General features: G+C 30.2%; 1 protein-coding gene across 1 annotated transcript; it reads left to right on the forward strand.

Moving 5' to 3' along the window:
* The first annotated feature begins 235 nt into the window (after positions 1–235).
* Positions 236–27,265, forward strand: Tsp47F (Tetraspanin 47F). Its single transcript, XM_074125627.1, has 6 exons — positions 236–427; positions 21,381–21,569; positions 21,886–22,056; positions 23,678–23,920; positions 25,817–25,878; positions 26,429–27,265. The coding sequence occupies exons 1-6, from the start codon at positions 251–253 to the stop codon at positions 26,508–26,510; spliced, it is 924 nt and encodes a 307-aa protein (XP_073981728.1). The 5' UTR covers positions 236–250; the 3' UTR covers positions 26,511–27,265.
* The last annotated feature ends 391 nt before the right edge of the window (positions 27,266–27,656 follow it).

Genomic DNA, 27,656 nt, shown 5'->3' on the forward strand with positions numbered 1-27,656 from the left:
TTAAAATGCTCCATGTAGGACGAACTAATTGAAGGTGGATAAATAACAATACTTCTTAAGCGTTATACTGATTATGTTTCATGCTTCGATAATATTTTGATAAGTTAATGTAATATAATATTGGCCACTATGATTATTAAGTTTTGTAAACTAATATTGTCGATTTCAAAATAATGAGAAAATATAATATTTACACAATCTATCAATTTAACTGATGATCTGAAGGAATACCTTAGTGTTTGCCTCTTAAATGGCTTTGAGTGTCCTGTTTACTACGCCAGTTGCCGTGGATACAACCCACTGGTTGCCGTCCACTTCCAAGTTCGAAGTAAGTGCTACATTCCCGCCCAGACTCGGTGCTGAGATGGAGGCGTGTGGTATGAGTTTTATCAAATATCTACTCTTCATTTTTAATCTGATATTTGCTGTAAGTTAACCATATTTTATTTAATATTAGTTCAAACGAAAAAACCTAATACAATTTTAATTCACTTAAATCTATAACTATTCACTGATCTCGAAATTATTAACTAGTATTAAATATTCTTTAGAACAATTGATAACCCGTTTCAATGTGACATTTTGTGATTAATTCAAAGAGTTTATTATCTTTCACGGTGACATTTAAATTTAGATGCCCCAATTAATTTATTTCAAACTCTTTGGTAATCAAATTCCTCAGAAGACAAATATTGGCAGCCAACTTAATAAAAGTTGTGCTAAAGTTGTAACTAATTAGTACAGACTTTTCTAAAAGACAATTTGTAATTACAGCAACTGCTGCAATTTCGTTCATGAAAACTTTTATTTCAACCACAAGAAAATCCTATTTCTTACAAAGTTTCTGTCTGAAGAGTATTTTCCTTTGAAAAATTCTGAAACGTTGTCATTGAGCCCCTAGAAATGGCGTTTAAATTATCAGCTATCTAACAACTGTTTTATTAAATTTGTTTCCCTTGATTCGCGTATGTACTATTCAACAAATCATCTTAAACATGTAATTTCATTTATTTATTTTTTAAAACCTTCTTTTTGATGAACGTTTCAACTTTCTGTCAAGAAATCTGGACGTTTCTGAGTTAGAAAATAGGTTTTTTTTTTTTTCTCAGGGGAGCCCTTCTTAACAGGAATTGCATTTGAAAACAGGATTTGACGAAATTCTCCGTCTTATTTGAGCGCAAATACAAAATTTATTATCCTGAAAACTGAGTTTCTCTTTCAAAAAAAAAAAATCTAAAGCCGACAAAATAAGATCATTAATTACGCTATGTTATCTGATTAGTTTAGAAATAAATAGTTTTTATCACAGCCACATTAAAAGAAGTTATTAATCTTTTAATCTGCTTATAAGTTGGCAATAAAACTATTAAATTCATCAATTGAATAAAAAAATTAAAGGAAACTTCGGAGAAACTCGAGGTTTGGCGATAATTTCTTTAGCCTTTGCTCTGAAAATCGGCGAAGGGCAAGCGTTCATATAATAAATCTCTATTGCAGAAAAGAACGTAATTAACTTTTGGGTGAATATTGAATGTTTAAAAACAAAATAAAATAAAAATAAAGCTGAGTTGAGGAATCTTTTTCTGATAAGCACTCCAAAATATTTCTCGAAAAAGTAGTTAGAAACGTTCAGAGAAAATCCTGAAAATAATTTTTAACGCATTATTTCGTTTGGGTTGAATGACATCTGATAGTTTTATTGATAAATGATCAGAGCTCCTAAAATACGAAACATAAAGCACGATTTACTGATAATAATTCTGTTCAAACAACCATCTATAGATCGTAGAGTTTGTAAGAGACTCACTACTCGGATCGCTAACTCTAAAAAACATCAAGATAAATGATATATTATTATTACATCAAGATATGGTATTTTTATATATTCTTCCTGAACTTTCATGTAAATGCAATTTAAAGTTTTAAATTAATTGATTTAATGGTCAAATAAATGAAATCAAATCCATTAGTTGATTTATCTATTTTTTTAACATTTTCTCATTTATTTTGTTAAGATGAAGAAACCGAACAATCTAAAGAAATGACGTTCACTAGAAAGTCTAACGTGATGCACCCAAATAGTAGTAATTTACACCTTGGTTTATTTGTCTCGATTTTAAGGCAGTTAGATAAAAATTTCAGAAATTATTTTAGTTGCCTTCAAGAAAATTTGGAAAATCCTAACACCCTTATAACCCCATATGTTCTTTTGTTTTGTATTTATAGAAATAACATTTCTAAGTATCAAGAGACAATATTCTGCTCCCGGAAAATATTCAGATAAATCCTCTAACTTTAAGCGCATAATAATTATGCTCAGTTTAAAACAAAAACAAAAAGGTTAGAGCTTTTTATCAAAACTATATAAAATCTTTTAAATGCAGGATGTTCTCGATTAACCTGTAGCATCCTTAAATAAACAATAAAATTTTACATAATAAAAAACAAAAATTATTAATTACTGTATTAACCACCTGAAGATTTAAAAGCATGCCATAAACACGTTGAACAAATTTTATTATTTTATGTTAAAATCAAATTTGAAGAATAAATGTAACATTTATGAGACGGATTCCAATGGATTCTTTCTTAACTTATTTATGAAATCTGAATTCTGACGTTTACAGATTCATGAATTTAAATTTATATTTAAATTAATATATTAATTGGCTTTAATTCATCAATTCAAATAGGAAAACAAAAATAAAACACTAATACTTTTATAGATATTCAAATGAAGACATGTGCAAGCTTTAAGAGAATTTGAGTTTTTTTTGGTAAAGAAATTCATATACATGCAAATATCCGTCTACATCAAGTAGTTAATATGCTTACATAAAAACAAAAGTGAGTTACCACTATAAAGATATACTAGAATTCAGAGTGTTATGTTTTTATAAAGGATATTTCTTTTTTTTTAAATGCTAGATGAAACAAGACAATCTTGTTAAATAACATGACGTAACAAGAAACTTTCACTTAGCATTTGTAAAGATTTAAATTTGTTTCGTTTGTAATTAAAAAAAAAAAAAACTAATGATAATAAGAATGAAAGAAGTGAAGCAAACACATGTTATTTAATTTTCTTTAAATTTTGGGATACTATTTCCTATGAAAACGTAAATTTGGGTGTTTCTCAAAGAATCATAGACATCCCATTAAAAGTCTATTCCAAAACACGTACGATTCTACTAAGACTGAGCAGTAAAATTTTAAATCGTTCTCTCCTACTATGACTAGTCAGATACAGGTATAGTATGTCAGGTCTTTGTCAGAGAGCTTTTATGTTGATTACTTCTATCATCTAGCCAGGGAAAGGAGAAGTCATAGTCTTTTCATGTTCTCTCTATCTATGTAAAAAACACTCTCAGAGGTAGAAATTGAAAACCTATTTTCTCAGCTGAATAGTTCTATTCATATTTGGGTTTCTATTTAGAAAGTTCTATTAGCGCAGAAAAAACTGAAACGAAAAGCACTACTTAACTCAAGTGGTAATGTGTACGCTGCTTGATTACTGGCTTGGTATGAAAGTAATGAATGTATATGTATAGAGAGGGGTAGACATCAACACCAAGCCGGTAGTGACCTTGGAAAGCTATACAACTTTTATACTTATCTTTACTTCTCTTTTATAACGTTGACTGTAATAGGTGGTATCAAACTGTTAATCATTATATCTTTACAAATCGTTAAATAACAGCCCTAAGCAAATAAATATAAAAAATGGCGGGGAGTAATAGGTAAACATGACTCAAAATTTTCTTTCACCTACTTCGCAAGAAAATAACCATTATTTTCAATTTTCTGTTAACCCTTACATTATAAGGAAAGAAAACGAGACATTAGGCGAGAAAAATCTTTTATTTTTTATGTTTTTATTGAGGAAAAATTTTATTGCGTAATTTGATAATTCGTTAAATACCTACGGAGGAAAAATTATTAAAAAAAATTATACTCATATTTTTCATAGAAATTATTGGCAATAAAGAATTGGCCAATCACAGTGATGAATGGAAGTGTGAAAAGTAGGTTAGTTTAAGAGCCAATCAAAAGCGAGAACTGTTTATTAACCACGCCTATCTCCCATGCCCTTTTTGGGCCACAATAAAATGGAATATCTTTTACGATTTTATTTTTCTACATTCTATTACTTTTGGCGAACGAAAGTATTTAGCAATTTTATTTAAATTAGGAATTTTATTTGCTACAGAAGATTACGAATCACAAATTACACACATTTAATAACAAATAAATAACTACCTACAATAACGCATTTCTAAATTATAATTAAATGCAATCCCTTTATTTGAGTACTTGTAAAGAAGTTTTATTCTCAAATAATTAGTAAAGGACTTTAACAATTAATACTTATCCTAAATATGCCTTTCTTCATCTATTTTTTATTTTAATACCTGCTATTACAATCAGTCTAAATTAAATGTGTGCTACACTTTGCTGAACAAATATTTTGGGAATGGCCAGCATAGGGGACATCTAATTAATTCTTAACAATATTTATGAAAATTTGATGCAGTAAAATTATTTAAATGTTAGTGTTGTTATAAAATTTGAATAAAACAAATAATCTTTTTCGTACATTTCTAAATAGCTGAAATTACAAGCTGAAGTATGAATGAAATGTTGGTTACTTGCTGATTTGTGTATCTTTCGGCATTTAATCAACTCTTATACTTAATTTTTTAAACTATAATTTTTTGTTAAGGAAATCATAGTGAACAGTTAACTAATGTGTGTTTCTAACTTATTTGTTTTTAATTCAATTTACCACTCATAAGTCATTAAATGGTTGAATTTATGCCAAGGAATAATTGAGCAAATAACAATTTGTTACATGGACTATATTTGCATATTTCCATTCACAAATTGAGTAAAATTTACCTTAGTCATTACAGTTGACTATACTTTATTTTTTTGTGAAACCTACCATTCTTTGAAATAATATTACTTCTGTAAGTATTGTTCAACGGTTTTCTCCTTCTCATTGATTGTGATAGCCACTATTATCTTGGTATTAGAAAAAATAGAAGATTGTAGAATGTAATGCGTTGCTTTTACGTCATGTACTCTTGGCTTATGTAAATCTAGCTTGCTTAATTATACAGTTACTCAATTACATCTACATGGACTTAATTCCATATGCTTATTCTTTAAGGCGATGTATCATTTTATGAAGTCCGGGAGCAATGCATCTTACCTGTTTACAAAACGAAATCATTAATAATGACTACATTTTACGTTCCTGTAAAATGTGATTAGAGTGAGATAAGAGCAAATACTGTATATCTTATCTTTCAAGTTATAAGTTATTCACCTCTGATCTCCTACTCTTACTATTCTCTTCCTGAACTAGTACCCTATTTGGTGTGGTACTTTCTGAGTTTTGTTACAATTCGCTCAGTATTTTTACTTGTTTAAGGAACCAATTTAATTCAGTACACTATGTAATTTTGCAAATTCAGTTTGTCATACTTTGAACGACTTCTTCTGCTCCCTCTTATCTGCTAGTTCTGGTCTACCTTTAATTTTCAAGTTAAATGCAGCTTTCAGGCTTTCTCCTACTCTAATCAAGTGCTTGTACCTATTCAGTTGCTTCTCTTTGATGGCTTAAAGTATGTTCAGTTTCACTTTTTTGTCTCTTTTAATGACCTCGTATATTTTTTTTTTTATTTAAGGCGCATTTAAAACAAAGGTTATTGGCGTCCGAAACTTTTCTTCACGCACTTCCGGTCTCAGAACACTGGTCTCCTGTTACAAACAATACGGACAGTGATCTGTATGAAATGCAAATCTAAGGGCCAGCAGTGGATTCAAACCCGGGATCTCCGCTTTGGATTCCAGTATTCGCTAGCCACTGAACTAATTCCTTCACTTTCACATTACTTGATTTGAAATTATAAGTAATTTAGTTTTTCACTAGTATTAGAATTGAAATTACTAATAATGTCATTGATAATAAAAAATTATTTAATGAAACTGAACCCTCCTGTATAAACTACCTGGAAGATAAGATCAACAATTTTACATAAATAATGTGCTATAATGGAGATATGTCCTAATTTCTTTAAAGGGCATAAACTGTGTTCTTTGAACACTTCGATACAATTAAAACATCAACTTTAGTGCGTGTTGCGAGTCTAAAAAGGAAGATTTTCTATGATGTGAATATATTATTAAAAGAAAAATGATGTAATTTTTTTGCGTCATTAGAACGGAATTGTTAAAGGGCAATCGGCACTATACTCAGGAAAAGCAGAGATAAGGAGAGACAAAATTATAAAAATAGAAAAAGTTTGCAAGACGTGGAAAGAACGAAGACCCAAGTAGATAAAAGTCAAACGGCGGATAATAACAATCGCATAGTTATCTGTCTCTAGTATGCACATGCTGTCAATGCAATCCAAGATTATCTTTATACGCGTAGTTTGACAATCCAGTTTGCACATTCAACAATTATTTCCCGTTTAGCCATATTCTCTTAATCTTAAATTGCATTAGTTAGAAATTATTATGTCTCGTTTTAAGTTTTTGTTAATGCCAGTCATTAATGAACATGATATTCAATCTATCGTACTTCCCTTTTCTAGTCGATTCCTTGTAAATTAGCGCTCGTATACAATCTGAAACTTCGCTGGATCGGTAAACGACAATATCTATCAAGTCTACACAATTCCTTTACAGCACATAATCACCCAATATTCGACACAAAACAAAATTTGTTAGATCCAGTTTCTAAAGTTCCTTTATTTTAAATAATAATTAATTTTTTTCTAAGTAATTAATTTTTATTTCATTATTTTCAGAAATTGGGACACAAAATGTATAATTGCCCATTACACTCACATTTGTAATCGCATTTTCAGTCCTGGAATGCCAATAATTTAAAGCAAAATCTACGATCACTGACCCGAAAAGGAAAAAAAATTAGCTCAGTGAATGGTGTACTACATTTTCCGCGTAAACCTTGGGATAAAGCCCACTTATTTTTTATTTTTAGGAGCCTAATGCAGTTCACTGTCCTAGTCTGAGGAGAGGTAAAGGGACGTATCACAGGGATGAACTGTGTAGATATCATCCTATTAAGTTTTAGAAGCTTGATTTCCTACCAAATGATGGAAGAGAAATTAACCTATTTTTATCCTTCCCAGGACGTACGATTTCTTCTTATTGGTACAAACTAGAAATTGCTCCATCCTGGAAGGCTTCTTCCTGGGAACGGTAGGGAAATAATAGATCTGCCTTAACCTTGATGCTCTACACGTCTAAACACAATAAAAGAATATAGGTTTTAAATATCCGATTAACATGTATTGGAACATATTGATGAAAGAGGTTATATAATTTTGGTGGTATGATATGATGCCACTTAATTTTTATTTGTTAATTAAACTAAGTAAACTGATAGCAAAATTAAACAAGAAAATTAAATCAGCGTTTATTAGCAGTTTATTACTCTAAGAAGCGGCGATTTTAATCATCTTTTAGCACTGCTCTAATACTCTAATTTTAATTTATCAATTTCAACTGCTAATCGCAACAATTCTAGAGAGTATCCTAAAGATTAAAACAATTACGGTAGGGAACTTTTCTATTGATTTACTACATCTTTGGCGCTTCTTATGTATGGAAAGCGTGGCCTAATACTGTTCATTAATTACCATAAGTTTAATATTAAACATGTAAAGTTCCGTGCCCTATTAACTTAACAAGAAATTTGTACTCATTGAGATGAGTTTCTCTTACCGTAATTTACGTTATAAAGTTTCTTGAAACAAGATTGTGAAGAAAAAAAATCGTTAAAAATCACAAAATTCAGCAATGACGCTTAATGTCCGCTAAAATGATTTTCGATGCATTTGATATTTTACTTACTTAATTTCTGTTAATATTGGTGAAGTAACGAGGCCGCTCAATCCACTTAAATGACTTTTTAGAGGGGAAGCTTAACCCACCTTGCCATTAGAACTACATAAAAATAAAACTTATAGATGTTCCTTTGTTCAGTAAAGTGGCACTACGGGTTGGTTTATTTTTTCCAAAACCATAACTTGGTTCTAAGGAGGCAACTGATTCAAGATCTCAAAGTTCTGTATTTTCCCACTTTAGAGTAGTATGGCCTAGTGATGGGCTATTTGAGCGGACTCGTTCCATTGGAACGAGTCCGATGGTGGAACGAGTTGATTCAAATCCCTATTTTTAAAAAAAGTGATTCCGCCCCGCCCCAAAAAATTTAGGCAAATGAAAATGAGGCAGCAGAAGGTTTGGAACAGAATGATCTAGTGTGCAGGTGGAGTCAGTCGTAGTTACCATGACAACGGAACCGTTAAACGACTCCGGCCCAGCTCTAGCATTTTCATTGGTTAAATCCACTGGAGTTGGTGGAGTCGAATCCGGAGTGATTTAAATCCTTTTGAAACCGGACTCGTTCCATTTTTTCGTTCACTGAATCTAGCCAATAGAAATTGCTGGAGCTGGAACCGGAGTTGTTTAACGGTTCCATTGCTATGGTAACGAGGACTGACTCCACCTGCACACTAGATCATTGTGTTTGTATATTATATTTTATTTGAAATTCTTCGTATTTTATAAGAGTAATGGACAAAAACAAATTTTAAAAATTCAAATCATCTTAAGAAAGCGTTATAATGTTTTTTGTATTCAAATAAAACGAATATTTAACTAAAAAGTATTTCCAATCGATGAATGTTTGTGAAATTGGTGATAGAGTGGGAGGGATACTGCAAGTAAGATACTGTAAGTAAACCAATTAGGTAATACTAAATTTTGGCTCAGTGTTACTTTGACTGTCTCACGGCCATGTACACGGTTAAACTTACCCAATGAAGATAAGAATAAGTGTCCAGCGCTATGTTAAAGATTAAGCACAAAGCTTTTTCTTTTCGTAAGATAATAAGATAATATTTTTAAAGCTTGATATACAAGTCCTAGTAAATAAATATTTCTTTATTTATGAGTAATTATCATTTTGCTTGAAGGGTTAGATTTTTTTTTATGGGAATAATTTCCTACCCATTTCCGTTTCTCTATCTTGGATCCTCTTGAAGCACATTAACTCCAGTCTTCCAGTGGTCAAGCTAGATAATGACTAAACAGCATTGTTTTTTTTTTAAATAAAATTTTCAATCTTGAATTAATAATTCGAAGTGATTCTGATTCGCGTTACCATATAACCCGCCAGATTTAAATGTAAATATAAAATAAAGAAATATTTTTATATTTACATTTGAATTTGGCGGGTTATATGGTAACAGCGAATCAGAATCACTTCGATATTAGGCCACACCTCCGTGGGCTATTGTAAAGATTTACCATGATATTTTTTAATAAATTGCGTGACAATGTTACTAATGCATAGGGTAAGTACAGAGACCGGAATCGGTGAACGAGTTGTTGGAATCGATTCCAACCCTGGAACTGATTCAAATCCAACGAGTCCAAAGACGGACTCGTTCTGCCCATCACTAGTATGGCCTCACACATAACAGAAAGAAAGAGAGGGAGGGAACTTATTTTTGAGCTTAGGGCATCTCTTAACCTTCCTTTGGAAACTCAAAAGCAAACATTTACATGATCGCAATAACTTTTCTTACTAGTAATATAATATTTCATCGTGTAAATGTAATTTAGTTATAAGATTAAATCGTACAATCAATATGGAAGTTATTAAAATGTTACCTTTAGAGATAGGCACTGAGATATTAAACAAAATCAATGTAAAAATGGCTTTCACAAATTATTTTGCTTCAAGGGTTCTTACTATATTAAGGCAGCTTCAACATAAAACTATAGTCGTTCTCTTTAAAATTATTGAAAAAAAAATGAGATACTCTGTAATTTATTGAATTAGATCCACACTCTGATATATGTATTTAGTTTGAGTAAATCAGAAAATGCTGATAAATTTGAAAGCATGTTAAAGAATAATTAGAAATATCGAACAGCATTTACCATACAGTTTCTCTACAAATAATATTTTTAAAAGATTGCTACAGGCTGTAGAGAAAAAGTGTGTTTTAGCAATGGGGGCCCTGAAAATACTTATGTTTTTTTTAGAGGAGTTTAAACTTTTAGTTTAAAAACAAAATAACGCGGCTAATGTTATAACTTAGTATGGTAACTTAGCTGCTGACTGGACTTAGTTAAGTTTGGCTAAAATATTAAATATCTTGAAACTTAGTAAAAAATTATATATGTATAGATCATAATTATTATTAGCTACATTTGCCCAGCAAAATTATTTATGGCAATTTTAATTTTCGGATTTTACGGTGGTAGGCTAGAGGTGGTAGGCATTTTTATTTCATTATTTTCAGAAATTGGGATACAAAATGTATAATTGCCCATTACACTCACATTTGTAATCGCATTTTCAGTCCTGGAATGCCAATAATTTAAAGCAAAATCTACGATCACTGACCCGAAAAGGAAAAAAATTAGCTCAGTGAATGGTGTAGTACATTTTCCGCGTAAACCTTGGGATAAAGCCCACTTATTTTTTATTTTTAGGAGCCTTCTGTTGCAAAAAGACCTGAGTAAATTTAACCTGGATTACTCTTTAGCAGAGCATATGAGGTCCTTAGTCAGATTGACACCAGAAGACTTGAGACTTATGGGAAGGAAAAGAAAATGAAGAGATTTCTCCTAAGAAAACTACGAGTGGTAGCCTCATAGCGGGTAGGCTCCATGATCTATTCTAATAGTGGAAAAAAATAAAATAAAATAAAAAATATGGTATAATTGTGATTATACATTGAAAAATTCTAATGCAGATATTTTTAGAAGGAGTATGTTATGCTAAATTAGTGGTTCATTAAACAATGTCATTAATATTCAAGATAATTTTTACTTAGAGCAAACAGGTCATGAGGTCAAATTGGGCGCTCTTTTACCGTAATTATTTGCTTATCGCAAGATGCACGGTATTTAATTCTTCTCTACACGGCACACCTAAAAGATGTGATGCTACTTTTTTCATTTAATTTGTAATTAAGAAAATTAAATTTTTCCCATTGCATCGGCTAATATTTTTCAGCTAGTAAAATGAACTACAGCCATTTTGAAAGTGGGAGGGTAGTTTAAAGCCAAATTTAAAATACTTCTGTGATCTATAGGTATACTTGAACAAATTAAATTGATTATAAAAAGATGGTAAAGTAATTTTAGGATTAAAGGTCCAGAAAAGGTTATTGATCGAGAAAAAAATTATATCAACGGGGTAAATTCGTAGGAGTCTTATTTTGTGGATTCACATTTCTCTGTAGTCAACAATATAATTTCTCTACAGTTTTTATTAAATTTTGCGTTAATACTCAACTTTCAACTGTTGGCAAAACATTTCTCAGTGAAGACAGTAAAGGGGATGCATATCCTCTTGTCCAACAACTAGGGCCTAAAAATTCTTTGATGCCTGATGTATGTATAAAATAAAGACGATAGATTGTGGCCAAATTTATGCAAATATCTGTTGAAATCTTTTGAGCCATTTTGGATATTAATTGCATAAAAACCAATTTCTGTAAGTAACTCTTCGTTTATTGACTGGATAAAAACTAGATATTTCGAGAATATAATAAAACGACTTCAGCATTAAACATATATTCTAACTAAATCAGGAGAAACAAGAGAAGTAAATTAAGATGCAAGGATCTATTGTGATGTACCTAGCAACCAAAATTATCCAATGCTCTAGTCCAAAAGGAGACTGTTTAGAGCGAATAACTCGAAGTGGCTGGCGAGTCAATCCTAATTGGTGGAATCTTCTCTGTTGCCAGACTCTCCATTTGCGAGGGAATGTAGAGTGGTTTCTCTTTCTAGATTTCTAGGACTTGCTAAGTCTACATTGCTATAAACAGACCTGCTATGTAGACATTCGGCTTTCGTTAATCAAATTTGCTTTTAAGAATAGTTTTTGCAAGTGTTGGTTCAAAAATTAACTCTCTCGCCTACTTAGATATTTCGCCTCTAAAATCTAAGATTCGCAGTGAAGTTAGGACTTGAAGTCATGTTGTCTTGGTTCTAGGCATGACGTAGAAAGCATTCCGAGAGAGTTACTTTTACTTTTCATAGCCGATGAAATTAGGTTACTGAAACTGGCTACCTCAACGAGGACGTGAATACCATCGCCACCAGCCTAGTGAGTTTTGGTAACAACAATAGCCTACTCATAAAAATCAAATTTAAACATTTGAAACGCTCACAATACCTTCTTTTCTTCTAGAAGAGAGAAAGAAATGAAAAAGAAGAAGAATTTTCAGAAACGAAAATTTAAATTCGAAAATATAATAAAAATTATTGACAGTTACGTTCTCGTTATAGCACGGAAAGTTTTGTTTGAAAACGCAGTAATTTAAATGAGGCTAAAAATACTGCAAGGAAAACGCTAGCAAACCGTTGCAGCTTTCAAGGATACATCCGTATTAATGTTAAAACACAATTTTTTCATGTGCAAAAATCCTGAAAGCTCATTTACAAAGTACTTAAAATGAAGGTGATCGGGTCTTACTTAGTAATTAATTGAATTAATATCCCATATATTACCACAAAACCCCCGGAAATTATTAATTTTATCTTACTACATTGTTGGACGTTATTTTTTTCCTAATTTTTTCTTTTAGCGAATTTGTGAAAGTTGGTAATTCTTCCAGGAGATTGAAATACCTTAAATGCGTATATGAGAGAATGGAATTATTGTAGACAATAAGAATTTAGTAGTCATTGAAAATCAAATAATAGGTGATTAGAAATGTTTATCAAATGTCTATGACGACACATAAGCAAGAAAATAATATATTTAGAGAGATCCTCTCATCATTATACAAGATTAGATAAGTGCAATAAGTTCAATAATTCAATAATTGATAAGTTCAATTTAATTAATTGAATACTTTTTATGAAAGGTTAATTAAAAAAAGGTTGTGTAGCCAAATGTGGCTGATGACAAAATTTAAAGAAACTCTAGTCTCGAGTTTACTTTTATTTAAATTATAAAAATTTAAGAGAGTTGGAACGAACTAAATTGTGACAAATAATAATTAAACAAAAAAGGTATAAACTGATTAAGCTAAGATTATAATTGCAAAAAATTAAATGTTTTATTTAATTAGCAAAATTGGAGGAATGCCATTTTAGAACTTAATATGCAACGTACTATTCCATTTTTTTTTTTTTGTAGCCACTATCTTAGGAGCGTAATGTATTTCAAAAAGTAAACAAAACTAAAAATACCAAGCCGATGACATTGATGAGTTTACTTCAAATAATTACCCAGTAGTGGAATTTTATTAACTATTGAAATTATACCGAACAACTTTTCGGAATGTAAAAACAATCTAATGATAGTTATTGCAAGATGCTAATAATAATGATGTAGTTAGTTTTTTACAATAATTCTATGGAGTTGAAAGACTATTTTTGAAATAATTGATGACCTAAAAACCTTGCAAAATGTTTTTATTAATACTGAATTCCTTATTTTTCCTTTTATTTTGCAATCGTAACTCACACTTCAGGCTACCTTGTGCATACATTTCAGCTCTGGCTTAATTATTAATCCTCTCAAGCAAAAATCCTAATATTTCCGGTCAAACTAGACGAGAATTCCTTACTTTACCTTTAATTTTGCAATCGTATCGGCGAATTCGTTGTACCGTTTGTTCAATCCAATTAACGCATGAATTTCGAATTATTACAATATAATTAAAAAAAAAAAGAAGAAAGAATTTTTGACTACTTTTGTAAACAATGAAATTTCTATTCAGAGTATTAATTAATAATAAGCCATCGGTGGAATGAACGAATAGGGTAGCCGGAATTGGAAGTTACGAATGCCAAATTAATGGACAAATTAAGAATTCTCGTCTTGTCTTATGGCAAACATTGTGGTTTCTGCTCTAAACCTTTAATTACTAAAACAAAAGTGGAACTTACAGAAAGAGTTGCTTATATTTGGAATTACCACTACAAAATTAATGGTAAAATAAGTTATTCTTGACCAGTTTTCTCTTTCTCCTCTAGTTTGACATGAACAATTGAGATTATTTCGCAATCTTTCTCTTTCTATTGTTCAAAACCTTTTTTGAATTTCCTATTTCTTATTTTTATTTAGATAATTTCTTATGTTAGCATTCATTTCCCAGGTGTAGTTTAAAATTCGGCTATTCTGCATACATTCCACCTCTGGCTCATTTATTAATATGAATGAAGCAAAAATCTCTATTTTTCCAGAAAAACTAGGCGAGAATTCCTTTTTTTTCCATTAATTTTGCAATCGTAACTCAAAATTCTGGCTTCCCTTTGTATACATTCTACTTCTGTCTTAATTATTTACACACTTTAGCAGAAATTTCTACCTTTCTGGCAAACTAGGTGAGAATTAGCAGTTACGATTGCTAAATTAATGGAAAAATAAGGAATTTCCGTCTAGTTTGATAGAAAATTCTGTTATTTGTGCTTCAATGGATTTATAAATAAGTCAAGAGAGGATTGTAAAGACCGAGTAGCCTGAGTTTGGAATTACCATTGCCTAATTAATAGAAAAATAAGAAATACTGGTCTAGTTGGAGTAGTAAGATTAAGATTTCTGCTTTATAATATTGTAAACTAAGCCACAGATGGAGTGCGCAAACAGCGAACTCTGAATATGGATTTATGATTGCAGAAATAATGGAAAAATAAAGAATTCTCGTCTAGTCTACTTGAAATATTGAGATCTTTCTTCATTCTTCATTCACTCATAAAAGTGTCTTCCTAATTAAAAAGTTTCGTAATTTAATTAGATCGTCTCTAGGGCTCTTACGCTTTAGACCACGCCTAGGGTTTTAGGGAAATGTGGGAGATGATAATGAGGGTATCAGGGGATTGGCTTTCCTGGAAAGGCTGAAGTGGGATTTCCTATAACTAGTGTTAACCAGATTGTAAACGAAAAGGGTAGTGAAATATTTTAAGGATGGAATGTTTGGAAGCGTAATAGGAAGTCCCTGCAAATCGGCGGAGGATTTGGATTGAAATGACAGGAAAAGACGGGTTTTATCACGTGATTAAGTTATCCTAAATAAATTTAAGAATGAAAAGCAATGTTATATTTGCTGGTAATGTTACATTTTGAAAGTTAAAGTGGTGAATATTCTATGTGTATTATAGTTGAAGAAATCAATAGAGCAATAATATGATAGCATTGTATACAACATCGCACCTTTATGGTATATTGAGTGAACGATGATTTACAACAGATGACAGGTATTATTAGTTCTTATGATGTCAGGACTTTATTCTTTTATTCTCTTGTATGGATTACTGCCTAATAAAATGCATTACTGAAAAATAAAACATAATACGTATTTCAAACAAATACTTAAAATACTATCGATATTTTAACTTAATTGAAATACATGTATTTGTAGTTAATCAAAATTTCAGTATTTTCTAGTAGAGATGCTCCTAAACGTTTATGTCGCAAATATTTGTTAATTTAAACCTACAAATGGAATTAAGAAATTCGCGTTTGTAAATAACGCGATTGGAAATTATATCCAGCGAACTAAGCGAATTTAAATAGAATATTATTGATTAAACACAGTTTTTACTTAAAGGAAGTAATTTCGAGGTGCTGAAGAACCCTATTATAGTAATTAGTAATCTTAATGATAATATAAAATCTAATGTGGAATCTTCCTTCACTTCTTAAAGAAGTTATTACAATTAGAATTAAAATTTTGTTTCTTAACTGTGATTGCAGTCATGAAGTTATATTGCGTAGATAATTTAACGCTACAGTTCTCCCTTCCATTATCGAATACCTCCAAAATTTCAAATTCCTAAAAACGTTTTAGGTAAGTGGTAAGCTTTTGTGTAAGCACTCAAGAGAGTGATACTTAAAAGTTTTATTTAGCGCTCTACCATGTAGGTAAATAATGATCGAATAGAAGCATAAGAAGCTAAAACCGTTTCGATGTAATGGAGTGTATCTGTTACGTAGTTAGAACAATAATTTACTGTATACTCATATTCCACCGGTACGGTAGTTTTTTCTTTTATTAATTCAAATTAATGCATTACGGAAAATTTATATTAAAGAGTTAATTTCTGCTGTTGTGAAACATTGCTCCCCCATATAGTGTATCGGTTTTACCCTTACAGTTCTGTTAATAAAGAAATTCTATCAATAAACTATAAGAAAAATAAATCAATTGAAAGGTGAAATTAGACCTAATCAAGAAATAGATCATAATTCTATTAAAGTTAATAAAGTGTCAGTGAAAACGAAAAACTAGTTGGAGAAAATTACATCTAAATAAATAAAGCATCAAGAAAGCTCATTCAATTACTTGTAAACGGCAAAAAATTCTCTCAACTAGAATAAAATACGTTTAGATTGGAATAAAAGAAGAAGAAAAAAAATATCTTACGGGATAATGATAATAAACAATAAATAAATAATAATTGTCCGAAGAAAAGTAATAGAGTTTGAAAGTAATATGCATTCGAAATGTATAGAAAATATATGAGTGATTTTCGAAAAAATTGTAAAAAAAAGTGAAAAATTTATTTGATAAATTGGTATTTTCCCTTTAAGAAATCTTCTTCAAACGTGGGATACCTTAAATCCTAATAAGTATCTTTGATTTTATCCATAGCTCGCATATTTATTGGATCCCTGATCGGTTTTGGACTTTCATCTCTTAACAGAGGTAAATTAAGCGGTTTAGTGTAGAGATGATGGATGGAAGTCCAAAACCAGTCAGGGATAGAAATAAATATTCGTGGCAGGTCGGATAAAATCAAAGAAATGATTCTTCATCGCGGTCCTATTAAAGTAAGTGTTAAGGCCGTAGTTACCCTTAAAAGGTACTTGTGACAAAAGCTAAACCGTCCGAATCCTCTGAATTATCCAAAATAGAATGTGTTATAATGTTAAAAATACTCTTCAATCAAGAGTCAGTCCAGATTTAGGATTATGCAGTAAGTTCCAGTTGGATCCCATTTTAGATATCTGAAAGAAATTTAAAGTTTGTGCTTTCTGCTTTTTCGGTTTTGAGCTACAGTGTTATCATCCATATAAGTACATATAGTTACACTCAATTACTCACACAAGCACCAAGTTCATTTTTTTAAAATCATCTTTTTGGATTCCGCTTACTATTATGACAGAGAAAGTAATAATTATTCATTCTTATTTTGTATAACTTGCTATTTTAGTTTGCATTAGTATTTAACGATCCTCTTCTTGATTGGTAATGCAGATTATTGTTCGTTTGTTTTGAAAACAAAACAAACAAAATTATATAGAAATCTATAATATAAAAACGCTATTGACTTTATAATTGCGACATGTTCACGAAAATTGTTCACGCTATTCAGTGAATTTATGAAAAAAAGAACTATTGATTGGATAATCATTTATTAGAGTTATGAATAAAAATTTCTTCAACTACATGGATAAATCAAACGTTTTCATTAATGTAATGATAGCGATTGCGTTAACATTAAATAATATATTAAGTACTTTTAGAAAATTTAATGAAAAGCGTTTGACCTTACAACTTTTGCCAAACAATTACACATCTACTATTCTCTGCAATATTGTTTATTAAGCATCTCCTTGCAATCTTACAGAACGATCAACATCAAATAAAGATCAAGGGATTTACTATTTCAGTCAAACTCAGACTTTTGTAACAATTTAAATCTGCCATAAAATACATTTTCCTGAAAAAAAGTTTCACCCAAAATTTATTATATTTCATATAATTTTTTGTTTTATTAAGGTGCATCAAGATCTGACTTTTTTAGTGCTCTGCTGGCCTCTGAACATGACTGTATATAATGCTTAAGAAGAAAAAAATCTAAGAGCAGACAGCTTGATTCTAAAATTTAGTGGATTCCAACGTGGACGCTAAACAAGGAAGATGAGCGTCACTTGGAGTAAGGGAGAGAAAAGGCTTTAGACATTATTTGGAAACAAGAAAAATTTTGGAGAATGAGGTCCTTTTCAACAGAAGAAGGAAATGTACAGAAAGCACGACTTGATTAATAGAAATGGATATAAAAAGCAGTAGGAAGAGCAGGTTGAATCTCTTAGAGGCTGAGTTCATGTGACATTGCAATCCTTACTTCATAAGATAAGTGCAAACAAAAAATGGATAAATTCCGGAATAAATCTCAAATAACAATTTGCTAGTACAGGGCTGGATGTTACAGACTAAGTCATCTTTACTTTATTTAAAAAACAAAAAAAAAACAGTGAAATGTATCGGAATTCAAGCCTAACTTAACTCATGAATGCTGAGTGCAAACTCAGTTTCTACTAACTTCACAGAAAAAAGAAGGTGATTTTTAATACCAAATATGCATTTATTATAGCAGGGCAGGATGTTTCAAAAAAGCTTCAGATGTTATTTGATTAATATAAAAATTTTAAATTTACAGAGATAGAGACAGGATGTCTAAAATCTCTGAGTAAGAAATAGTATTCACAATATGCACAATAACAGTTTTTCTATTGTGAACAAATTTTAACTTTAGATTTTACTAAAAATTTATAAATTTATATATGTACATGTATATAAATTAGAGTTCTGATAGAAGTAAATATAGACCTTTATGATATTTTTAGATTTAGATTTGTATTATTCTAATGAGCTTTTAATAGCTTTTTTAGGCGTGCTAAACATGTATTCTCTAGGATTGTAAGCACTTCAGAGTGTAATTCTGTAATAAGCAGGTTCTGTCCAACGGTTGTTATTCTAGTAAAACTAACCATTAGCGGTGTTTGTTCACTGAGTAATGCTAATAATTACACTAGTTTCTTAACACTCAATTCAGTTGTAAAATTGAAGTAATTTGCTCTGTAAATTTTACAAAGTTAATATTAATTGGCACTTTCATTGACATCAGTTATGTTTTTTGTTTAGGTTTCATAAAATGATGTGTTCCAAATAGGTATTAACTTAAATATTTATTTTTTGCGATTTCCGCTTTTGATTGTATTCAAATTAAATAACCTCAATGCAAATTTAAAATTAAAAAAACGTAATACTTTTGAATGTATTTCCCAATCTGTTTTGTTTAAATTGGTTTAGTATTATTTCTCTTAAATAAAATTTGTATTTAACTGGTGTAAGCAACCTAAGTGAAAAATAATAGTAAACATATTTTCATCTAAGTTAATTTAAATGAGGACACCAAAAAGAATCCTGTATTTCTTTTTTTTTTTGCATGCCCTACATCTCCCAATCCCTTATTTCATGACTTCTTCCCAGAAGCAGCAGCCAACAGCATTTCCTTTACGCTTAGTGTCACTCGTAGCACAAATAAATTAATCTTGCTTTCGATAAAGAAGGGACCCTCAGTGAAACTTCTAAATTTAATTGTAAAAAAGGATGGAATTTCCATTCTTTTTATTGACTTTTTCCTTGCTTTTAATAAGAGAAAACAAATGTAGTTTGTCTCATATTTCGTTGACCAATTGTGGCAATAAGGAAAAGGAGGAGATGGTTGTAAATTAGCCCTCAGTCAAAAAGTAACGGATGAGCAACTAAAAACTGTGACTTTATTTTTCAAACTGACATAAAATAGCAAAATAGAATTCTCATTCTTCTCATTTTTTAACACTTTCACCTCAGAAACAATTAATGTGCACCAATTGAAATGTTCAAGATCAATACTTACTTTGAAAACATTAATACTTGTTTGTGAGAACCGTTTAAAAAATAAATGTTCTACTATGCTACCTTGGCGTTTTTTAAATACTGGAAATTTATAAAAACACTTTTAGCAGACTGAACAGTATGGATTTCGCTAAGAAGATGTAATAAGGCGAATTAGCGATTGGTTAAAAAAATATCGTTGGTTTTTTTCACTTCCAAAAAGCTTGCAGTTTTTTTATCATTACTAGATTTTGGTTGTGTGACATAAAACTCAGTCAAAAGATAAGAAATCTATAATAATTTCTAAATAGAGCGTTGCAGCTGTACATCAGATATGCCAAGAATTGCATTCTTTATCTGATTTGAAAAAAAAATCGTAAGGTACTATGGCCAAACAATTGCTTCAAGATATTATATTTTATAAAATTGATTCATAACACGAAAGGGTCATTCCTTGGCCAGTTTTTCTTTTACATCTTTTTCTCTCTCACTTTCCCCATCTTCATTTAAGAATAGTCGGGTAAATATTTTACGTCTCATAGTTATTTAATATTTCTCCCTAATATTTTAAAAGTTGTGTTTAAATTTATTGCATAACTTCATAACTAAACTGCGGAATAATTTAGCTGTTATCAAGGAACTTTGACAGATGCCAATAATTAGTGCCGCTCCGACAAAAAATAAAAGTTATTAAAATCATAAAGTAAAATAAACTTAATAATCATAATTGTAAACCAAGGACACTCAAAGAAGTGAACATATTTCATGAATGGAATGCCATTCAATTCAAAACTTTATGTAAATGTATCTTTTTTTTGGAGGTGCTGATGTACAATTTTAGGTAAGATTTAGCCCCTTATTTGAAAGGCTCCCTCTAAAATTATTGACAATAAATAATTCTGGGGCTAATGACCCAAAAGTCGTAGCGCCAAAAAATAAAAGTAAAATAAAATTTTATAACTAAGTTAATCTATCCTGATGAAATTTGGCAGGATAAAAAGGTTACGAGTTTTACCTCTTACGGACAGAGGACAATTGTATTCTCATTCCAAGAGAGAGAAAGCTTTGCTGTTGTGTCAAATTTTCTTTTCCTTAGCGCTAGATAATATTGTTATTACTTTTACTCGACTCGCATCAACGGAGTACAACACTTGGAGATTAGAAATAAATAAATGGATTTTTTTTTTGTATCCTTATAATTAACTAATATAAGGAGTTCTTCAAAAGGCAATTGTGGATTAGGGTTTTTATTATCAAGTCTGTTTATCAACAATTAAAGCAAATTTGCGTCAAATAATGGAAATAAAATCCCAGCAACCAGGAAGAAAAGATTTATTATAAACAATGATGTTACTAATTAAACCTTTTGAATATTTTTTTAAATTATTGTTGACCCTTAAAATGAATTCCATATGCTTTATATGTGTCTAGGCTGTTATGAAGTTCAAAAAATACCAGTTATAAATAGGCTAATATTTGTATTTTAACATTTTTACTTTGCTTATCGGTAGATAAATCATTTTCTATTTTCAATCTATATACCATTTCCTACATGCGTTGTCAGAGGAACCAACCATCCAAGTAAATCGGATTAATCAAACATGAAAATACTTAATCAACGACACTATTATTAAGTTTTTTTATTTAATTAATAGAAAGGATTTAACCAGAACTTTGTTCGCGTTATCTGTTTTTCAGATATCTGGACTTGCAGTATTAATAATTGGTGGTGTAGTACTAGCAAATGTTGGCGAATTTCAGAGATATGTTGATAGCACAGTTCTTGGACCTCCGATAGTGCTTATTGTGGTTGGCGCAATTATCTTCCTAATAGCGTCTCTCGGATGTTGTGGTGCTATAAAAGAAAACTACTACATGTTGATTGCGGTAAAACTATAATTACATTTGCTATTATTACAGTTTGTTTTTTGTTTTTAAATCTGTGATTATTTATTAATATATCATAATTAAAAAGTAATGTTAATTGTAAATAAATTAGTATTTTTTAAACTTTTCCATCATATTTGATTTGGATTACTTAGATGAGAGACATAGAGTATTATATAGTATGATAGAGTAAATATTTTAATGTCCCATAACTTATCCACTTTTATTTATTTGTTTATTATTATTATTATTATTATTATTATTATTATTATTATTTACATCAAATTAATGATTTTTTTTTAATCCACATTTTCAGTTTGCAGTCCTTCTAGGCGTAATATTCATCATTGAACTTGCTGTAGGAATCGCCGCAAGTGTGGCCAAGGATGATTTCACAACAGCTCTTAGAAGTTCTCTTGAAAGTTCCATGACTAATTATACAGCTACGAAAGCAGACAAAGAATCCTGGGATGGCATACAGAAATCTGTAAGTTTACTTGAAAAATTCCAAGCTGGAACTTAAAATAATTGCATATAGTTTAGAAAACTATATCTGTATTGTTTTAGGCGATTTTAGAGTTTATATAAACCTTTGGCAAAGAGATAGTGATGATAAGAGGACTGTGGCTTGAATTGCTGACGTCCTCCTAGAAGACAATAACATTTATTAACAAATTTTCTTCCTATAAAAATAATTGATCGAAGAGATTAAGAATAAAGAGGATTCCTTTAGAGCGATAGATATTACCTCTTTAATAAAAGATTACTTCACTATTAGTAAGAGTTACATATATTTCCATGCAGTAAAGTATAAAATCGTTGCGCTGACCCAGAATCTTTACAGAGGATTTCGTTTAAGAGAGTAAAACATAAAGAAACACAGTATTAAAACTGTCCGGTAGGACAGTTGTTTAAGGGTTGACCATCAAAAACTGCACGAAAAAGCGTAACGTTGAAAAACACCCAACTTTGACAATTTTTTTCTATTTTTCTATAAAAGATAAAATTCCCAAATTTTCTTTAAATCTTACTCCAAACCATCCTTTATAACTGTAATATTTTTGCAACCACCCAGATCTAATAGGTTTCGAGAAAAAAGTTGCCGAAAATGAGCAGAAACGGCTTTTTCAAAAAATGTTCTTGTTCTTGTTACCTTTTTTGTAAACAACGTAGCGCCTAAACGTGTGAACCGATTTTCATGAATGAGGTGTCATTCGATTCGGAATTTTATAAAATAAAACTTATAGCTAGAATTTTCTTAGTAATGAATTTTATACAGAATATTGTAAGGAAACTTGTTTTTTCACATATCCTAATCGTTTACCGTAGTACAATTTGCAGATATGTACTTATACAGCTAAAAAAAGGTTTTTGTCATTTCTTATAAGTAAAGTTTCTTTAAATACAGTAATTGCTTATTTTTTCAGGCGGAGCTTAACGTCCAACTACCAATTAGGTGTCATGGGTGGGGGCGGAAGCACATACTTAACTACAAACAATTTTTTCTATCAGATAAAAAGTAGCCATATGCGGGAGTCGAACTGGGGTCTCCCACTTACAAAGCCACGCTCATGACCACTATACCAACACCCGCTTCGTCATTTCTTATCATTTCATCCCTTTCCGTTCCTTAATCTTCTTCATTCGTGAATTAAAAAATTAGAAGAATGGTCTGTTTCGCTTTTGGTCCGTAGAGTGTAGTAATGAGTTACATATAATAGTAATGAACTTGTTCGATGACCCGTTAAAAGTCAAACGAGAATCCACGAGGAAAAATGTGTTGTTTTTTTTTTTAGAATAGAATATAGCTTTTAGCCTGTAATTAGAAGTAAAACAAGAAATACTTTTTGAATAATTTTCTTTTATTAAAAGAAATTTTAATTGAAAGCAAAATCAGTAATTTACAAACCTAATAATTGCTTGTTCAGTAACGTAATCAATTTATTTTTAAAAAGTTAAGTTGATAATTTTACTACTTTAGAATGAATGAGTTATAATAATGTATAGTAGAAATTTTTTATTTGGATTTTTTTTTTTGTGTGTAAACAAAGATTTCTTGTATAATTTTTTATTTGATTAAAAAAAACTCAACTTACGTGTGTTCACAGCTGAAATGTTGCGGAATATCAAATCCCAAAGGATGGGAGAAAGTAGTAGGAAATGGCCAAGTGCCAATAACTTGTTGCCGTGAAGGTACTGCGCCAACACCCTCCTCAAACCCACCAACATGCCCCTTTTCCACGGACCAAACACTTGTCTTTCAAGAAGGCTGTTACGATAAAATAAAACTGAAAATTAAGGATAACATCATTGTTATAATGGGAGTGGGCATTGGAATCGCTTTCATTGAGGTAATTATAAAAATGTAATAATTGGAAATTCATTTATAGTTTTAAGCCCTAAAGCCTTAAAACCATTAAAGTGATAGGAACTTAATGTAAGAGATTAATAAAAATGTACCTAAGTAATAAAAATAAGTTGCTTAAGCAAATAAATTATAAGTTAAGTATGTACTAGGTTTACTGTACAAACAGCGATGTGAACTAACTGTTCAACTTCTGTTTTGCTATCCTCAGGTATCTGCTGCACTAATTTTGTATGCTTTCTAATAATACTTTAAATTAGTTGAAAATGTAAGAAAAAATATGTATTTTATCATTATTAATATTAATATTATTACTGTTATTCTTCTTCTTTTTTAATGATTTAAGGCGCGTCAACGTTATTGGCGCCCGGAGCTTTTTTCAGTGCACTGCCGGCCTCCGGACAGTGTTCTCTCGTTAAAGACAACACTGTCCATCACCGGACAGTGAGCTGAAAGAAGCTCCTAGGAAGAGAAAATCTATGGGTCAGCAGCTGTTATTATTATTATATTATTACTTCAACTGTAATAAATTGCTTCTTAACCAATGCAAAAAATCTAAATTGCTAAAAGGCCAAATAGAATAAACTCAGATAATTTAAACGGAAATTAGGAAATTGTTTACGCAATACATTTTTTGGAAAATGGACCATAAAGGGTACCTTTTCTATGACATAAATGTCATCAAAAGGATTTTTAAAAAGTGTAATATGGGCAAAGATGTACAGAAGGGAGCTAAAAAGAAGAGCAATGAAACCGAGCTGTTGGAAGGAGATATTTGTAACTGGAGTGAACCAAAAAAAAGTTAAGGCTAGTGAGGCTGTTGTAGCTAGAAAAAGACGTAAAAATAAGATCAGAAAATAGGATTTCATTAAGTTCTTAGGAGTTAGGATTAGGAGCTTCTTATTAAAATTTAAATTGTAATATTTAGGAGAGAGATTCAATTAAACTTTTGTGGGGATGTTTAATAAAACTGAAAAGATTCCTGCTTGACAAGAGATTTTAATTGAGAGGGACTTAAAAAAGAGTAGGTCATGTGATTGGCGGTGAGGTAATAGGAATAGAAGTAGAACAAATAACAATGGAATGTATGTGCACCTTTTTCAAGCATAAGTCTGTAGTTTTGAATTTCTGCACCCAAGAAACAAAACAATTTAAGGCCACTTATTGATCTTATAACCAAACAACCTGTGACGGCTGAAAGGCTCGAAAAATTAAAGCTATTAAGATCACCAGTAGAAATGGAAAAAGTACTGTGCCACGTTGGTTCCAGAAACTTTTGTCTGGAGATCTGCTATAATCAAAACAATGCTTTAAGGGCAAAAGTAAAAGTTAATCAGTCTCTAATGGCTCGGAGGACAACTAGACTTGAGCCACACTATATTTAAAATGCACTGAAAAGCTGAAAAAAACTCGAAAGTGGGTGCCTCATGATTTGAGCAATCAGCAAAAAATGGTAACGTTTGGAGGTTTTACTGTTTTGCACTTGCAGCAAAAAATATTCTACTTTTGAATAGAATTGTAGCTTGTGACGAAAAAGTGCATCCTGAACGATATTAGCAATTCTGAACAGCATTTGGATAAGGCTGAGTTCCTTTTCATTCCACAAAGAGCAAAACTCATTTAAATTAAAATTATCGGTTAGTGTTAATCGGATATGTATAAGTTCTCACAGCAAACTATAGGCGAATTAAAATTTAATTCAATGGATTTTCTTCGGTCTTAAAAATTAATGTAGAAGTTAATCATACAAATTGCTTCTACTTTTTTAATAATAATTATATCAATATTAAGGAAATGAACTGTTAATTCCTATTTTCTTCTTAATCTTTGTCACCTGATTTTAACATTTCTATGTGATTGCTGACATTTTTTCATATTTCAGCTGGCTGGAATCGTATTAGCAGTATGTTTGGCTGCTACAATAAAAAAAGAGCAGGAGGAAAAGTAAGGGCTCAATGCCTTTATTGTATCCTTTATTAATGTAAAAGAAGTAGCGACAACTCCTTAATCGACATGGAGAAGCTTTGTCTTGACTGGCAATACCTGCCATCTAAAATAATTACTTTTTTATTTTATTTAATTTATTTTCTAGCAAAATGAATGCTTTCATGATTTATAGTTGAAGAAATAAGTATAGCATCTTCAATGTACTTATATTTTAATTTTTCTTCATTTTTTGTTTGTAATTATTTGCTTTCTAGATAAATCTCATTTGAGAAAGAATAAATAATTTTAAAAACAACATTTGTTAAAAAATGTTTGCTTGTAATTTTAATGTATCTTTTGAACTGTAATCGAAGCAATGATCAGCAAGTGCTTCTTTATAATGATTGCTTACACTGCAGGAATCATATTTATATCAAGATTTTAAGACACGCTGCAGCTTCCGCCAATTGCACATCATTTTTAATGAATACAAAAAAAATTCTTTTTTACTATTTGCACGGCGCTTATCATAATTTCCTTTATATTGATTAATTTTTCAATGTTAAAGGAAGATAGCAGTTTTGAAGATTTGGACGGAAAAGAACGGTGAGGAGAAACCTACAATAGAAATTTCAACAATAAATACTTAGTAAATAGTAAAAATATATTTATTTATTTTATCTGATGTATAAAAGGTGTATGTTACAGAAGGAACTATTATTACATATTGACGATAAAATTTTATAATAATTGTAAATTAAACAAAAGAATAACAAAAAAGGTGGGTAAAATTATAGAAGTGAAGAATTCGAATAAAAATACAAGAAGATTGGGATAGTATAAATATATTACACCCCCCAAAAAAAGAAAAATTTAAGTATCTTGGTCTTGGATAAACTTTGAACAATTACAACATTAAATGAAGTTGCTTTTTCTTTTTTTTTTAAATATGAAGTAATTCCTGTACATTAATTTCAAGAAACTCCGATTTAGAATTTTTGTTATGTTTTCACACAAGAGAAGTGATTAGATAGAGGACTGAATTTAATATATCAATTAGATAAAATTGTAATATAAATATGTTATAACATACGTAATAAGTATTGCAATAATTTCTTTATTAACCAGCATATTTTTTTTAGTGGAAAACCATTTCATTTTTGCTTCTAAGGAGCGTGTCATGTTTGTTCATGAAGTTCCCCTTTAATTTTCTGACCAAATAACTCTTTTTTAAAATGTTACAAATAAATAAGCCAAAGGAGCAACCAATTGAGAATTTGAAATCTACGTTCCTTTTTGCAAAATAATTTTTCCCAGAAATGAATTTCAGTATGTTTTTTTAACGAATCATTTAGAATTTATGTTCTAAACCTCTTATGCTCAAAAAAAGAAATTGTTTCAAAATTATGAATGAAATGCGATTTTAATGTTTATATACACATAATAATTCATCAATGAAACCTTATATTTGATTATGAAACTTATAAGTAAAGCTGTTTAATTTTTATTATAATTCTTAAACCTTTTAATTACATAAATTATTTCAAAAAAATTATTTTTGTCTATATGAAGTATCCGCAAATGAAGAAAATTCCATGTATTGCCTTGAGAAAAGAGAACATTTTATTATTATTGTAAGTGAAACATATATTTAAAATATATTTTAAATTGCTGTTTTCCTTAAAACAGAATTTACTAGAACATTGAATGTCACAAAAAAATCATGATTCAAGCGATAACGATTTTCTTTTGTTTAATTTTCATTAAATATTAAAAGCTTTCATTATTATACTAAG

The sequence above is a fragment of the Rhodnius prolixus genome, unplaced genomic scaffold (assembly GCF_049639745.1).
Source record: "Rhodnius prolixus isolate KJV_2025 unplaced genomic scaffold, Rpr scaffold_3, whole genome shotgun sequence".
NCBI classification, from domain to species: domain Eukaryota; kingdom Metazoa; phylum Arthropoda; class Insecta; order Hemiptera; family Reduviidae; genus Rhodnius; species Rhodnius prolixus.